This window comes from Bos taurus, chromosome 5, assembly GCF_002263795.3.
Source record: "Bos taurus isolate L1 Dominette 01449 registration number 42190680 breed Hereford chromosome 5, ARS-UCD2.0, whole genome shotgun sequence".
Classification (NCBI taxonomy): domain Eukaryota; kingdom Metazoa; phylum Chordata; class Mammalia; order Artiodactyla; family Bovidae; genus Bos; species Bos taurus.
The window spans coordinates 109,989,555-110,005,414 of record NC_037332.1 but is presented as its reverse complement, the minus strand read 5'-3'; the positions used below and the strand labels follow the sequence as shown (position 1 = coordinate 110,005,414).

General features: G+C 52.1%; 1 protein-coding gene across 3 annotated transcripts in view; it reads left to right on the top strand.

Annotated features, from left to right (window-relative positions):
• The window catches only part of TMEM184B (transmembrane protein 184B), a 50,242-nt gene that overhangs the window by 19,355 nt on the left and 15,027 nt on the right, over positions 1–15,860 (top strand). For all 3 annotated transcript variants that reach the window (XM_005207323.5, XM_059886341.1, NM_001081522.1), the window contains exons 2-3: positions 6,103–6,352; positions 7,877–8,042. In XM_005207323.5, coding sequence (XP_005207380.1) covers positions 6,161–6,352; positions 7,877–8,042 — 358 coding nt within the window. In that variant the 5' untranslated portion in view covers positions 6,103–6,160. The remainder of the gene's footprint in view (positions 1–6,102; positions 6,353–7,876; positions 8,043–15,860) is intronic.

The following is a 15,860-nucleotide window of genomic DNA, read 5'->3' as shown; positions in this document are numbered from 1 at the left end:
GATAAATGTCTAAGAGTGATTACTGAGTTGTATGGTAAGTGCGTGTTAGTTTTGTAAGAAACTGCCAGACTCTCTTCCAGAGCAGCTCTACCTTCTCATACTGCCTCCAGGAATGTGTGTGTGAGCCAGTTTCTTTGCATCCTCACCTACGTTTGATGTCACTATTTCGTATTTATATGCAGGTAGTGATACTTCGTTGTGGTTTTAGTTTGCATTTTCCTAATTGCTAATGTTGAACAGCCATTTACATGTTGGCCATGCTCCTCCTGTGAAGTGTCTGTTTGTATCTTCTGTGAATTTTCTGACTGAATTGTTTGGTTTTTTTTTTCTTTTCTTTTTACTGTTGAGCTTTGAGCATTCTTGCTATATTTTATATTCCAGATGCTGGTTATTTGTTGGATACGTGGCTCAAAGATATTTTCTTCCGCTCTGTGGCTTGTCTTTTCATGCTGTTCACATAATCACAGCATGAAAGTTTTTACTTTTGGTGACGTCCAGTCAGTTTTTCCTTTTAGAGGGTCATGCTTTTGGTGTTAAGTCTAAGAACGCTGCACCTAGCCCTGTGTTTGAAAGATTTTCTCCTGTGTCTTCTAAAAGGTTTGTAGTCTTATGTTTTGCATTTTTAAAAATGATTTATTATTTTATTTTTGACCGTGCTGAATTTTTGTTGCTTCTCACATGGGCTTTCTGTAGTCAAGGGGAGTGGGGGCTACTGTTTGTGGAGGTGCCCGGGCCTCTCCTTGTGTTTTCCTTGTGGAGCACGAACTCCAGGTGTACACACGTCAGTAGTTGCCCTTGGTCTCTAGAGTAAGGCTAGTTGTGGTGCGTGGGCTTAGTTGCTCTGTGGCATATGGGGTCTTCCTGGACAAGGGATCGAACCCATGCCCCCTGCATTGGCAGGCAGATTCCTATCCACTGAGACACCGGCTAAGTCCCTACATTTTGCATTTAAATCCGTGATCATGGTGTAGAGTTTAGGTTAAGGTTCTTTTTTTTTTTTTTTTCGTCTCTGGATATCCAGTTGTTCTAGCTAGTACTGTTTATTGAAATGATTATTCTTCCTCCATTGATAAACACTTTTATTTTTGCAAAGCTACTGTGCACCTAAAGTGGGCTTCCAAAGTGGCTCAGCAGTGAAGAACCCACCTGCCAATACAGAAGATGCAGGTTTGATCCCTGCATTGGGAAGATGCCCTGGAGGAGGAAATGGCAATCCATACCCGTATTCCTGCCTGGAGAATCCCATGGACAGAAGAGCCTGGTGGTCTATGGTCCATAGGGTCACAAAGAGTTGGACCTGACTGGAGCAACTTAGCACATGCGCCTAACAAAATCGGCAGGAATTCTCGTGTGCTATCTATTTCAAAGATGTCTTCTTCTATTTTTAATTTATTTTTTATTTCTGTTAACTTCTTATTTTATGTTGGAGTATAACTAATTAACGATGTTGTGATAGTTTCAGGTGGACATCAAAGGGACTCTGTCATACATACACACGTATCCATAAAGATATCTTTTTACATCACTGGTTTGTTAACAGAAACTCAACAAAGTCCACACGTTGCATTTAGTTGTAATGTCTCCTTGGCCTCTTGTTCTGTTACTGCCCCTCAGCCACCTTTGTTTATAAACCATTGATTCCTGGGAGAAACCAGGTCCTTCGTCCTGTAGATGCTCCCATCGTCTGGCTTTGCTGCTGCTTCTTCATGGTATCATTTCATCTCTTGTGCTCCCCTCTGTATCTCCTGGATAGTGGTGGTTAGTTCTAGGGACTTGCTTTGATTCCAGTTCACTTTTGGGGTGAGGGTCCTTCCTAGATGATGTCGTGTGTGCCCTGCGTACCCCATGCCCCTCTTCAGTGATGTTGACCTTGACTGTGGCCTGTTCCATCCCTTATCAGATTCCCCATAGCCTCACCCAGTGGTTTTATCAGCCACTGATCCATATCTGTGTCCATGGTTTGTATTCGGAGTTGCAAAATAGTCATTTTTTGGTTGCATTCTGTCTCCCTTTACTAACGGGACTTGTGTAAAGTGGAAACTCCCCCGACAATGATGTCGTTACCCTCAAATATTATAGATGAAGCAACTGAAGCTCTGAGACATGAAGTCGAGCTTGCAGGCGGTGGAGTCCAGTAGGAACTCGGCTTGGTGACCTCACAGCTGGAGCTTGGGTGTGCTCCTTGGAGCTCTGCCCAAAGCCCCTGCCACTTTGAAGCCTTTCCCGACCCCTCTCCCCAGCCTTTGCCAAGGCGGTTGGCGCTTCCTCGGGGCTCCCTGGGTAGTGGGCACTCCCTTGTGCAGTGTGGTGGGGGCAGGCCTCCAGGTCCCGCAGTCACACAGAGCAGGCGTGTAGAGGAGCCGTGAGTCCTTGAACCTGCTCTTCCATGCCCCGCACAGTGTCCAGAGGCCTCAGGTCGTGTTTGCTGGAAAGATGACTCCAGTGTCTCCCCTCAGGCTCTCTACATGACCCTGGCAGTTTAATTTCAGTCGATTAAGAACATACAGGGCACCTGCCAGAGCTGAGGTTCTGAGCTCCATCTGTGTGTCTGCCTCCCTCTGGTGTGTGTGGGCTGTGTGGAGAAAAGGCAGCTATTGGGGTCCTTTCCCCTGGGGAGCAAAACCCCCCACTTCTCCCAGTTCTGAGGTGTCACCAGGCCAGGATCCTGCTCGCTTGTGGGGTCCAGGCAGGCAGAGATCCTTTCCAGGAAGGTGCCTGTCCCATGTGTGAAAGGATGGGACCCAGTGCCCACCCCCTGCTGCCAGCGCTCACACTCTGTGAAGTTTGCGGGGTTTAGCGCCATGAGCTGCCCAGGGTCCCAGAAGCAGGGCGACCCCTGAGAGCCGCCTTCACTTGCCTCTCTCGGTGCTGGGGACCCTGCCCCTGTAAGTCAGAACACTGCCTGAAGTATTTGGGGTTTATTACGAAAATCCTAGAGTTATTTGGTGGTACCCCCAGAAGTATTTTGGGGGTTATTATGAAAGTCCTCGAGTTGTTTGGTGGTACCCCCGGAAGCTGTAAAAACCCAGTTTCACATTGTTCTCCTCATCTCTAAGATGCAGACAGTCCTACTTACTTCAGAGTTGCTGTGAGAAAAGGCATGAGATCATGTCGGGGGAAATGGTTTGTAAACAGCGAGGGCCGCCTGAGAACGAAGTCAGTGGTCTGTAAATCACGGGGCCCCAGCACGAGACATGGTCAGAAACGTGGCCAGCATGGCTCAGGCCGCAGGAGCGCCCGCCGAGGCCGCAGCTTCCTCTCCTGGGAAGTACCTCCCTCCCCTTCCTGCTAGAGTCAGGGCCCTGGTGAGATGGCCGTGACCCCCGTCCTGGAAGGGGGCTCTGGAGCCCGCGGTGGCAGCTCATCCACGGCCCCCCATTGGTAGATAGTAGGCATCTGGAACATATTCTACTGAAGTCCTGGGTCTGATTTGGGGGCAAGTCACTCACCCTCTGAGTGGACTTCTTGGGAACTAGATGACCTACATAAGGAGAGCACTCAAGGGAGAGGAAGCAAAGCCCAGCAGGAAACCAGCCACACTGAATAGATGCCCTAGTGGGTCACCCCTTAGCGGGGCCAGAGCTCAGCGGTTACCCCGTCTCGGGAGGTCTATGCACAGTCCCGTCAGCACCGCTGTTAGTTGAGGGCAAAACAGCCTTTGACACACCCAGCCCTTGCTCAGAAGGGGAAGATGGAAGTGTGTCTGTACTTCCTGAACCCCCCCTTCCCGTTTCCTTGCGTTTGTTCATTTAATTTGGGATGACAGACAAAGATGATGATTTACAATCCAAATCTTCTCTTTTAGGAAATAGTTCTGGCACTGGTTTTCAGTGTTGCAACCATACTTCCAGGAGCTATTCTGAGACTTGTCACCGTGTCTCTTTTTCAAAGCGCCACCAGTCTTTATATAGACACCTTCAATTTTGAGTTTCTTTATATAGATGCCTTCTCCACTTTTGAGTTTTTAATCGAGATTCTTCTCTCAGTTGGTACATTAGAGATTGTTTATTTTTACAGGAAAATAAAAACATAGGGGTCTCTTCCAGGGTAAAAACATATAGCTAAGAGCAGACGTGACTCAGACGGGGGCCGAGGGGTGGGGAGATGTGGGCAAGAATTCTCTTCTTCATCTCGGGGTCAGGATCCACCCTGGGAAGGCCCCAGGAAGCCTCAGACGGGGAGGGCTCTGGGAGAGGTCATCTGGGCTGACTGCAGGGTTCAGGCTGAGATGGTTGGGTGTGGGGGATTGGCCGTTTTCTGGGTCGGGCAGTGGAGACCCTCTGGGGTCCACTGAGCCTGTGCAGACACACAGCTGGTCGTGGTGGAGCTAAGATTTGAGCCTCAGCCAGGGCTCTTTCCGCTCTCACCTTCGTATCTGTTTGCATCAGTGGTTGGACGGTCACCTGGTCCGTTGCAGGTTAGTCTGGGGCCTTTGCTGCATGGAGGCTCCGTGACCCCAGGATGGCATTGTCCAACCTGTCAACAGGTGGCAGCGCTGAGAGGGACTCCCGTCAGGGCCGTGGGTCTTGGCGAGTCTGTGGAGGGGAGTGACCGCTCCTCCTAGAGCTTTCCAGGTGCTTCTGATGGAATGGCTTCACTCTTTGAGAGTGGTGCCAGCCCCCAGCCTGGCATTGGTCCTTGTTTGTAAACTTGCCAGGAGAACTGTAACAACAGTTCTTCCTGTAATATATGGTTTCCTTCCAGCGTGAAACTATTAATTTGTTACCCCAGGTACTGAAGTTGCTACCAGGAAGTGTGGGGCCGACATGGCAGCCCACGTGGGGTAACTGCCCGGGACGCTGGAGTGCCATCCTGTGCCCCACCCACCCCGTCTTTACTTTCCCCACCCAGAATCTTCCTTTATGTCAGCTGTCTCGACCCTATTCTTTGCTTCTCTCTGACGTACCTCAAATTCCTTTTGAAATAAGGAGTGGAAATCGATGGATGATAAAATAAACATTATAAATGGTCTTGGTGCTAAGCTTGCTGCTGGGGATTCCGAGATGGAAAAGTGGTCTTGCCTTGGAGAGTGGGCGGACTTAGGAGGGTAAATGCAAGCAAATGACAGCAGCAGCACGTGTCACGTAGGGCAGCAAAGGCGGGTGAAATGCACGGAAGTACCTAAATGGGGAAAATGATCAGGGCAGGCTTTTAGGACGAGTGGTCCGTGAGCTAAATTAAAAGGTGAGCAGTTTGCAGGTGGGGAAGGGCCACAAAATCTCCAGCACAACACAGCTGGTTGGTGAGGACCAAGTGTCAGCGTTAGGGAAACTGGGGAGAAATGGCAGAGGAAATACACCTGCCGTTAGAGGGGGTGCCTCAGGGCTAGAGTGACCCTGCTAGACCCGAAGTGTAGAGATGGGCGGAGCCCGCAGACAGTCACCGAACACCAGCTGCGTGTGTGCCCGTGCTGTTCCAAGGGCCGGAGATCCAGTCCTGAGCAGAGCAGGGCCCCTGCACTCAGGGAGCTAGTGTCTGGTGTGGGAGACGGACAGTTAACACATGAGTGATGTACAGTTTGTCAGCTGGAGCCAGGTGGTAATGCGTGCTCTGGAGAGAAAGCGAAGAGGTCCAAAGCGCTGGGATGAGGGTGGTCATATTTGAATGGGTGGTCAGGGCAGAGACCTACAGGGTGTGTGGGAGCTGCTGTGTGGGGGGACAGAGGCTGTGCAAAGGCCCTGTGGCAGGAGCAGGCATGGCATGTTGGAGCCACAGGAGGCTAGTGTGGCTGGAATGGAGGATCATGATGGGAATAGACATGAGATCAGAGAGTGTCGAGGGCCCATCAGGCAGTCTGAGGGCCTCTGTAAGGACAGCAGCTTGTAGTCTGATGGAGACAGGAGCCATTGGAGGGTTTTGAGCAGAGGAAGGGCTCAATCTGACCGATGTCTTAGAAGGTTCACTCGCTGCTCTGTGTGGATGGCGGGGCCAAGGAAGAGGCAGAGAGATTGGTCAGGAGCCTGTTCCATTAATCCAGGGACTGGAGTGAGGCATGGTCAGGGTCTGGTTACATTCTGAAGGGAGATATACAGCCTAGAAGGTTCTTTCTGGTGCTGCTGCTGACACTGGAAGGAGGCTAACATTGTGGTTCCCTGTTTCTAGGCCAGCTCGTCGTTTATTCTGAGGCTTTCTCTCAGGAAGCCCCCTGCTGCTGGGCACCATGACCGTGAGGGGGGCCGCGCTGGCCCCGGATCCAGCGTCGCCCACCACGGCAGCAGCCTCGCCCAGCATCTCCGTGATCCCCGAGGGCAGCCCCACGGCCATGGAGCAGCCCGTGTTCCTGATGACAACCGCTGCTCAGGCCATCTCTGGCTTCTTCGTTTGGACAGCCCTGCTCATCACCTGCCACCAGGTACCCAGGCCAGGCGAGCCAGCAAGCCCCAGCCCTCCGGGGGTAGGGGGGCAGTGGTCCCGAGAGGTTTCTCATCCAACATAGTGTTAGTTAGGCCAGGCCAGGCTACACTACAGTAACAAATAAGCCCAGAATCTCAGAGGCTTCCCTGGGGGAGTCAGGTTCTCGCTTAGCCAGCCCAGTGCCGGTCAGTTTCCATTCTGTGGCTCCAGCATCTTACAGTTGCAAGACACCATCTGTCTGACAACTGCAGGGAAGGGTGTGTGTAGAAGGTACTCTGAATATTTAACCTTCTCAACCAGAAAAGGCCCACCTTCTGTGGGCCAGAACTGGTCACGTGTCCAGCCCAAGCTATAGGGGAGCCTGGGAACTGTGTACAGAGTAGCAGTGACCCCTTTGCAGATGAGAAAGTTGAGACCCAGAGAGGAAAGAAGGAGGGGACACTAGCCTAGTCACATACAAGTTGGTGGCAGAGCTGGGACAGAAGTCAAGTTCCGCATCCCCCGGGCTCGCCATCCCAGGGGACGCTGCCATGGGCTGTGACGTGCCTTGGCTGCCCAAGGAAGGTTTGAAGGCTGCTCCGTGAAGAGGGAGGCTGAGCCCGTTCCAGTTCCAGGGTTCCCCGCCCCTCCTAGAACCCGATTGCTTCCCAGGCGGCTAGCTCACAGCAGATGGGAAACGCTTCGTCTTCCTCCTCCCGAGCATAGGGCTTGGCTCGGCCAAGCATGAAGTCATGGGAGCTGGGACAAGGGAGACTCTGGCTGCTGGGACTGCTGCATCGTGGTTAGAGCTGTTCTTGGCATTTGTGTGCAGCTTTTATTTTTTCCCCTGCTTTCTAAAAAGTGCATTGCATTCTCCCAACTTGCCAGCGAGGCCGGCAGCGCTGCCCCTGTTCAACAGATGGGAAAGTGAGACCCAGAATGAGGCTGTTGCTGCAGCCACTCAGCCAGAAAGGACTTCCACCTTCTGTGGAAGGGAGGGTCCCGTCTGTCCCGCCCTCTGCACCATAAGTTAGTTAAGCAACAGGGCAGGGTGGGCCACCACCTGAACACCTGTTTGTTAGCTCCATGCCCCAAGGGCAAGTGTTTAGAAAGTCCTGGAGGTGGAGGGACAGTACATGCATGTCAATCGACTCCTGCATCAGGCACCTGGTTCCCAAACCCAGACATGCACACATCCTGGTCCCCAGGGAGCATGTCATTGCTGTGGATCCCAGCTCATCCCTGACTGATTTGCATAATCTTGGGGGTGACCTCGTGGCCCTGGGTCTGCAAGGCAGCCTGGGCACCACCGCATGCAGCTTGCGGGCTTCATGCACCCCTTGGTCGGACGCTTACAACAGCCTCACCCGGGAAGTGTATGTCATCACAGTGGAGAGAGAAGGACGCTGAGGCTCAGGGCTGAGTTATGTGGTGGTCCCTGTGCTAGTTGAGGGCAGAGCCGGACGCGGGCGGGCTCCTCCTCCCATGGGGTGGGCGGGCCGTGGGCCCTGGGGCTCCGGCTGACCGGCCCCCTCCCCCGCAGATCTACATGCACCTGCGCTGCTACAGCTGCCCCAACGAGCAGCGCTACATCGTGCGCATCCTCTTCATCGTGCCCATCTACGCCTTCGACTCCTGGCTCAGCCTCCTTTTCTTCACCAACGACCAGTACTATGTGTACTTCGGCACCGTGCGTGACTGCTACGAGGGTGAGGACGGCTTGGGCGGCAGCCAGAGGCTGTGGGGGGGCTGGGAGCTGTGCACCCCCACTTTGTCTGGGGGCTAGAAGACCCTCTTCTCGGCTTCCTTCTGGAGGGGCCACCTGTCCCTTCTTGAACCCCTTCAGGGTTTTCCATCCCTAGGTTTTCAGGTCCCAGCACACGTGTAACCTTCGCAACGTGGCCCCCAAACACCTGCACAGACACCCAGGATCAGGGCTCCTTTCTCAGTGCCGGCATCTCTGGTGGGGATGGGGGCAGCAAATAAGTGGCTCATTGGTAGACAGAAAGGCCTTCCTTTCTGTGGAAGGGAGGGTCCTGTCTGTCCTGCCCTCTGCACCATAAGTTAGTTAAGGGACGGGGGGGGTTGGGCCACCTGTGTTTTAGCTCCACAGCCCAGGGGCAGGTGTTTAGAAAGTCGTGGAGGTGGAGGGACAGTACATGCATGTTAATCGACTCCTGCATCAGGCACCTGGTTCCCAAACCCAGCCATGCACACCGGTCCCCAGGGAGCGTGTCATCACTGTGGATCCTAGCTCATCCCTGACTGATTTGCATAATCTTGGGGGTGACCTCATGGCCCTGGGTCTGCGAGGCAGCCCGGGCACCACCACACACAGCCTTCATGCACCCCTGTACCACGAGGTACAGGTGGGTAAGGGGCTTGTCCAAGGTGTATGGTAAGGTAGTGTAGTGGCAGGGCTAGGCCTCCCTCCCTGTGTGTCTTAATCCTGAGGGCTTTGTCCCAGGAGGAGCTCGCTGCCTTTCAGGGGGCAGTTCTCATGTGTGGTGTGGACATGTCACTTGCTCCTGTGCCGAGCTCCAAGCACCCAGCCAGGCCCCATGCTGGGCTCCAGGCAGGACAGCCCTCACCCCGCCTGCCGTCCAGGAATCTGTGCAGCCTAAACAGTCAGCACAAGGAGACAGGGTGCTCTCTCCCAGTGGCCCTGGCTAGGGTTGGGGTGGCGGTGGGGCAGGAATCAGGGTCTTAGAGATGAGTTGGCATCTGCCAGGCAGTGGCATGGATGAGCATTCATTCTGGGCAGAGAGGAATCTCAGTGTGCCAGTTTGGGGGTGCTGGAAGCTGTGGGGGGAGTGGGGGGCCAGCCATGGCCAGAGGAGAGGCCAGTGGCTGGAGGCGATGGACCTGGGAGGCAGGGATGGGGACATACACAGCTTTGGGGGCATAGAAGGAAACAGAGGCTTTCTTTTTTACTGGTGATACACAAGAATATGACATGACTGGAAATTGCAGTTTAGAAAATCTCCAGGTGCTGAGTGGGTGAAGGAAGGGGAGGCCAGAGACCCCAGGACAGGTCGCAGGCCAGCGATGCTTCTGCCTGTCCCCAGGCAGGCCAGCAGGGAGAGGAAGGAGGACCCTTGAACTCAAGATGCCTGCTCTGACGCCCACCCTCCTCAATGGTTCTATGCTTTCCTGTCTCCTCCCCGTACCTGCGCTGATGGTTTCGGGTAGAATGACCAAACATGGTTTTCCTTATGCCGAGGCTCTGACCACGACTAGTTATCTGCTTCCCAGACCCCGGGGCAGGGGAGCGCTTTGCCCTGGCCCTGGATATTGGAGTGCAGCATGCTTGGCCCCAAAGAAGCTAGAGTCTCCTCTCATCTCACTTTGAACCTGTGTATCCCTGAAGACTCGCAGGGTGCAGGAAGTGGCCTTTGAACTTAAGAAAGAATGCAGGCACAGGGTGGGCCCTGCCGGCCCTGCAGCACCGCCGGCCTCCTTTCCCACCCAGCACAGCACATCTGTTTTCCCAGTACCAGCAGAGCTCTTTCATCTTGACTCCAGCATCCCCTCAGAAAGGCCTTCCCGTGGCTCTGGCTCCCAGCCCCTGTTGCAGTTAAGCATGGACAGCGTGTGAGCCTGGACTGTCAGCTCCACGAGAGTAGACACGGGCAGAGAGCCCGGGTGATAGAGCCAGCAGGTGAGAGGTGCTCATGCCATCTGTATTTTTTGAACGAATAAGAAGCACAGAGTCTTCTACTGCAGGGGGTGCAGGTTCGATCCCTGGATGGGGAACTAATAAGAACGTGTGTGCAGCTTGGCACAGCCAAAACAAGAAAAGACTTTATTAAACACCCGCTACGCGCCTTGCAGTCGCCCACATGACTGCCTCGCTGAGTCCCCAGGCTGGAGTCCCTGCCCGGCTCCATCAGGGGAGAACGTGGCAGCTGGGCGGGGACCCTAGAGCCTGATGTTCCTGGAAGCGGTGGATCCCCAGGGAAACCGCTGGGCACCTAGGCAGTGGTAAAGCCTGGGGCCGGGGACGGTGGGCTCCCTTTTCTGTTCAGCTGCCAGCCTTGCCATGGTGCCCAGGAGCAGCCTCTGCCCACTGGTTTCTTTGGAAGCAAAAAGCACTTCCCTACTGGGGGCCTGGGGTGGGGCTATCCTGTGTGATGGGGGGACAAGTATAGGCTCCCTTCTCTCCAGGGCCCTGAAGACTGGGGCTCACAGCAGAAGTGGGGACCACCCGGGGCCTCCAGCCCATCTCACTCTGGGCCCCGGAGCCGGCAGCAGATGGTCGGCAGCTACTCCATCCCAGAACCCTTTTGTTCAGGTCCAGCCCGTCCCATCCTTCCAGCCACACGAAGGTCCTCACAGGAAGCCGGCTGCCCTACGAAGCACATCTCCTAGCAACACTATTATCCGCTTGGCCTCTCCGAAGGAGTTTACAAACAGCGCAGCAGCTGCCGTGGAGTTCAGGCTGCCCCCCGAGTCCACCAGCTCGCAGTGTCTGAGTCAGTGGGCTGAGCCCTGGCCTGACCTTTTCCGCACCTCCCTCTTGCTGCTCTTATCTGCAGCTGCCCGCAGGAGCCGCCCCCACAGAGTTGGTGATGGGGCGTGTCTCTTAAAATTCAAAAAGAACCGCCCCCCTTCACCTTCGTTCTCCCTCCCACCCTCCCCCCCAAAACTCGGGAAGGGACACGAATCGACTGGGCTGGGGGCCTCTTATTTCAGATAGAACCTGCCCGTTGTGTAGGCCGGCTCAGAGCCAGACTCTTTGTCGCGCCTCTTCGAGACATCTGCTTTTTTTTTTTGAACAAAATTAAAACAATTGAAATTTTACTGTTATTGAAGTAATATATGCCCTTGGTTGAAACAAAACTCCTTCTCACTCTCAAAGTCATCCCACTTTCAACCTTTAAACTGGTTTCATTTGCTTGAGTGACCTAAAAATAGGCTTTTACTGTTATTTCTTAGCTTTTCAGTTTTATGTAGGGTTACGTAGTGACTTCCTGCTGTGGAAGGCTTTTTGTTTTGGTTTTGGGGTTTTGGTTTTGGTCACGCCGTGCAGCATGTGGGATCTTAGTTCCCCAACCAGGCATTGAACCCATTCCCCCTGCAGTGGAAGTGCAGAGTCTTAACCACTGGACTGCCTGGGAAGTCCAAGGAAGGCTTTGAGCTAGGTATCTTATCTCCAACTACAGCACACACACACACACGTTTTCTTTCCTTCCTCTCTTTAATGTGATCGTATCCTGATTTTTCTTAGTCTGTATGCAGTGTGAGGATTATACATCTGTAACTGTTGTTCAGGGCTCAGCCTTACAGTGACCCAAGACGACATTTCCTTCTTCAGCTTTGTTTTCCCTCTGGTTACTACTTGTCTGCCTCTTTGGCTTGCTGTTTTGTGTTTCTTATCATTAATTTATCCCGCCAGCACTTTAGTTGAATAAAACAGGAAGCCCTCCTGTCAGTCTCGTAGCTCCGGGTGTTCCAGGCGGAGATCCTCCTGGAGCCCCGCCCTCCTTGCTCCCCTCTGGACTGGTTGTCCTCCACGCCTCTTACTTTTCAGCTGTGGTCCTGGGTTTTTCCTTCACCATCAGTCCAGGAATCCTGCCGTCTTTCCTGTCCTGAACCGCCTGTTCCCTGGGTGCTGTCTTTTCTGCGTTTGAGGTTTGCCCTTTTTGGTGAGCACACATCTTCCAGGGGCTTCCTGAGAAGACAGGTTGCATGGGAGTTCTGTTTTCTGAAATCTGAACATTATCTGCAAGTATCTTTATTATAATGTTTAAGTTTGTTGGTGTTTGGTGGGAATATGATTTCTGAATTGAAAATCATTCTCCCTCTGAATTTTGAAGGTGTGTTTTTAACTGTCTCTTAGCTTCCAGTGTTGTTTTTGGAAAGTCTGCTGGATCCTTAATGCTTATATGTAACTTTTTTTTTTTCTCCTAGCTTTTTAGGATCTTGCCTTTATCCCCGTTGTTCTGAAATCTCACAAGAGATGGGGTGTTCATTGTGCAGGGCATCTGGTGGGCTCTTTCAGTATGGCTACAACTCATGGTCCTAAGGTTCTGGGAAATTTTCCTGAATGTTTCTTTGATAATTCCTTCCCCTCCACTTTATCATCCCTTTCTGGAGTAAGTTAAGTAGGACATTGCACTTTTGGATTGAGCCTCAAATTTCCTGTACAGTTTCTTGGCATTTTCCATCTCTTTCTTTGTTCTGCTTTCTAGGAATTTTTCTGATTATGTTTTAAATCTTTACCTTTGAGCTTCTGTTGAAGGTTTTATTTCCTTTATCACGTTGTAAAATGTCAGGAGCTCTCCCCTGCTCTTTTCCCCTTGTTCCTGGTTTTGTTCTTCTCTCTCTGGGGATGCTAAGTACATTTTTCTTCTATTCCTCACATTATCTCTGTCTCTTGAGTTTCTTCCATTTGATTGCGCACTTTGCTCTTTGACCTTTGAATAAGAAGCTTTCCTCAAATGTCTGGTGTTCTTGGCTTTTTTTTTTTTTTTTTTTTTAATATATTTGAGAATGGGGCTTGGGCTTTTCAGGTGGCACAGTGGTATAGAATCTGCCTCCCAGTGTGGGAGATGCAAGAGACATGGGTTCAAACCCTGAGTCAGGAAGATCCCCTGAGTCAGGAAATGGCAACCCACTCCAGTATTCTTTCTTGGGAAATCCCAGGGGCAGAGGAGCCTGGCAGGCTACAGTCTGTAGGGTTGCAAAGAGTCAGACATGACTGAGCACACACATAAGTAAAGGAAATACCAAGTACACGCTGGAGCCCAAAGTAAGAAATCTAAAACGGTGGAAAAGAAGAATGGGTTTTAAAACTGCTGGGCCTTGTCCCAGTTGGGTGGAGGATGTGGATAGGACATTTCCTCTGCCTTTTATTGACTTTTTTCTTTTACTGCAGCATATGGGATCTTATTTCCCTGACCAGTGATTGAATCCACACCTCCAGTAGTGGAAGTGGGGCATCTTAACCACTGGACCACCAGGGAGGTTGTTCCTCTGCTGTTTGCTTGCAGTGATGGGGTAGACAGTATATGAAGGCTCCTTGATTCTGGGCCTGTTTCCCCAGAGAATAATGTTCTCATCGCCTTCTAGGAGGACGAAGCTGAGGGGCTGAGCTATAGCTGGGAAAGGGCCCTGGACATCTTCCCTTCGTGTTCAGACTTCCCGTCTATATTTTCTGCAAGTCTCATTGTTGCCCTTAGCTGGGCCAAGTTCTGTGAGGGCAGAACCATCTCAACTGTCTCAAAAGGAAAAAGCCAAGAGCACCACATGGAGACTTGTAGCCAGTGTTCCCATCTGTACCCACAGTCATCAGAGCTGCCTGGCGTGCCTGGTTACACAGGTTCCTGGGGTTCTTACTGGCTCCTTCCTGTCCCCAAGTCAGTGGCCATGCCACACCTTCCAGAGCTTTTGTGACATCCCTCTGCTTCATGGCGCCTGCTGCTTCTGGGGCCATGTCCTTGCCTTTGAAGGTCTATAGCTTTCTCCCCAATTCCTTCTCACTTCAGGGCCATTTCAGGGGAGAATGGAAGTAAACCCTGTGAATTGGAGCTAGTGATTCCATTATCTAGGGAGAAATGGATGCTTGCCCAGTGCCCCTAATGGAAGTGTTAGTTGCTCAGTCGTGTTCGATTCTCTGTGACTCCATGGACTGTAGTCCACCAGGCTCCTCTGTCCATAGAATTTTCCAGGCAAGAACACTGGAGTGGGTTGCCATTCCCTTTTCCGGAGGATCTTCCTGACCCAGGGATTGAACCTGGGTCTCCTGCATTGCAGGTAGATTCTTTACCACTGAGTGTCTACCACCTGGTAAAGACCAGAATTCACAGAGCTGGGAGTGGAGCACCAGGGTGTACAGGTGTACAGGTGTACAGGCAGATGGTGAAGGGGTGGGATCCAGCCCCCTTGCCTGCATTTAGTGTTTGACTGGGGTAGGGGGTCACCCCTAAAGATGACTCTGAGACACCCTGGGGAGTACGGTGGTTGAAGAGGCGCAGGTGGCCGAAGCTCAAATTGGGGAAACGCTTCCACAGCTGCTCTGTGTGGGCACTGTCTTGTTAATAAGGTTTGTGTGGCACTTCACAGTTCACCACATGTGTTTCCAGTACTGTTAGCTCATTCTCTCATCTCAGTTACCTGGTGGAGTATCTGTTATCATCCCCATGTTTCACATGTGAAAAAAAATTCACATAGGCTAAGAAATTTGCCCAAGTTGTGACCTAGAGAGTAACTGCCAAAGGCCAGACTCTGGTCTGGGTCTCTGAGGTCCAGGAATTGCTCTGCGGCCAAGCTTGGGGAAGGAATACAGGACAAGGTTCTTCCTGCAAAAGTGTGAACTCTTGTTAAGGGAAGAGGTGTTACATGCACGAGAGAAACAAAGACTGATGCTTCTTTCACCCAGTTTCCAATTTGGGATGAACTTGGATTCCTGGATTCTGGTCCAAAGTGAAACTTCTTCCCAGGTGGGGAGAGTGCAGTTGAGGACACCAGCTTGAGGACCACCAAAGACTCAACGACAGTGTGCTGCTGCAGGACCCACGGGGCTGGCAGTGGCCCTTGCTGGTCACGGCTCTGAGACCGCCAGGAATCAGAAGAGCTCAACCCATCAGGATAAAGACAAGCAACCAGAAGAAACCAATGAACACAGGGATCGGAGTCAGCTTTTTGGGTGGCAAGGAGCAGCAGTGAGCAGGAACAGCAAAGGGCAGAAAAGCCACGAGGGAGGAGGAGCAAGGACCAGTGCAACGGCTCAGAGTTCGGGGTCAGTGCTGAGGGAAGACCCCACCCGCCTGGCTGTAGCACGTGCATCTGCTATTGTCCATGATGATCAGCAGCCACGGGAAAAGCGGGAAAGAACGTTCGGGTGCCCCTTGTTTGCTAAGCAGTTGACTGTGGTCTTTTGCCTCTGATTGTGTGCATCTGTCTCTAGTTCATTTAAGATTTGGTGTCTAGAATGGAGATGGAAGTTCCAGGTACCTGACTGTCCAGGGTGAGCAAGAAAGAGAGAGAGCCCATTTTTCTCTTATGTTGGATGCTCCTTGTGGGCCCTTGTGGTCACTTGTGTGTCTGGGGTCTCTCCAGGGAACCAGAATGGGAGCTGTGGTCAGAAGCGTGGTCAGGTGAGAACCCCCCACTGTTAATCTTTTTTGCTCTTGTGACGTTCAGAGCTAGCTTATCTCTGTGTTTGTTCCCTGGCTGTGTGTTGAGCTGTCCATTTTAAACACACATGCTGGAGCGTGGGGGTGGTATTTTGCATGGCTCTGTCATTTCCTAGGAAGGGCATTGATTTGTCCAGATGGTCAGTGGGTCTTGGTGTGGGCTGGTTGAGTCATCTCCAGGAGATTCTGTCTTGTTTCCCTTCTCCAAGATGCATTATCGACTCACTAATGATTCTTTTAACAGAAACCATCAGCACATTGGGATTTTACAGACTGTCTGGCCCCAGAGCACTGATCAAAGGTCAAAAATCCTGAATTGGGAGAGATGGAAGAAGTTTGGTGATCTCACCAGTTGAATGCAGAGCTGCATATGGACAGAGAGCTGGA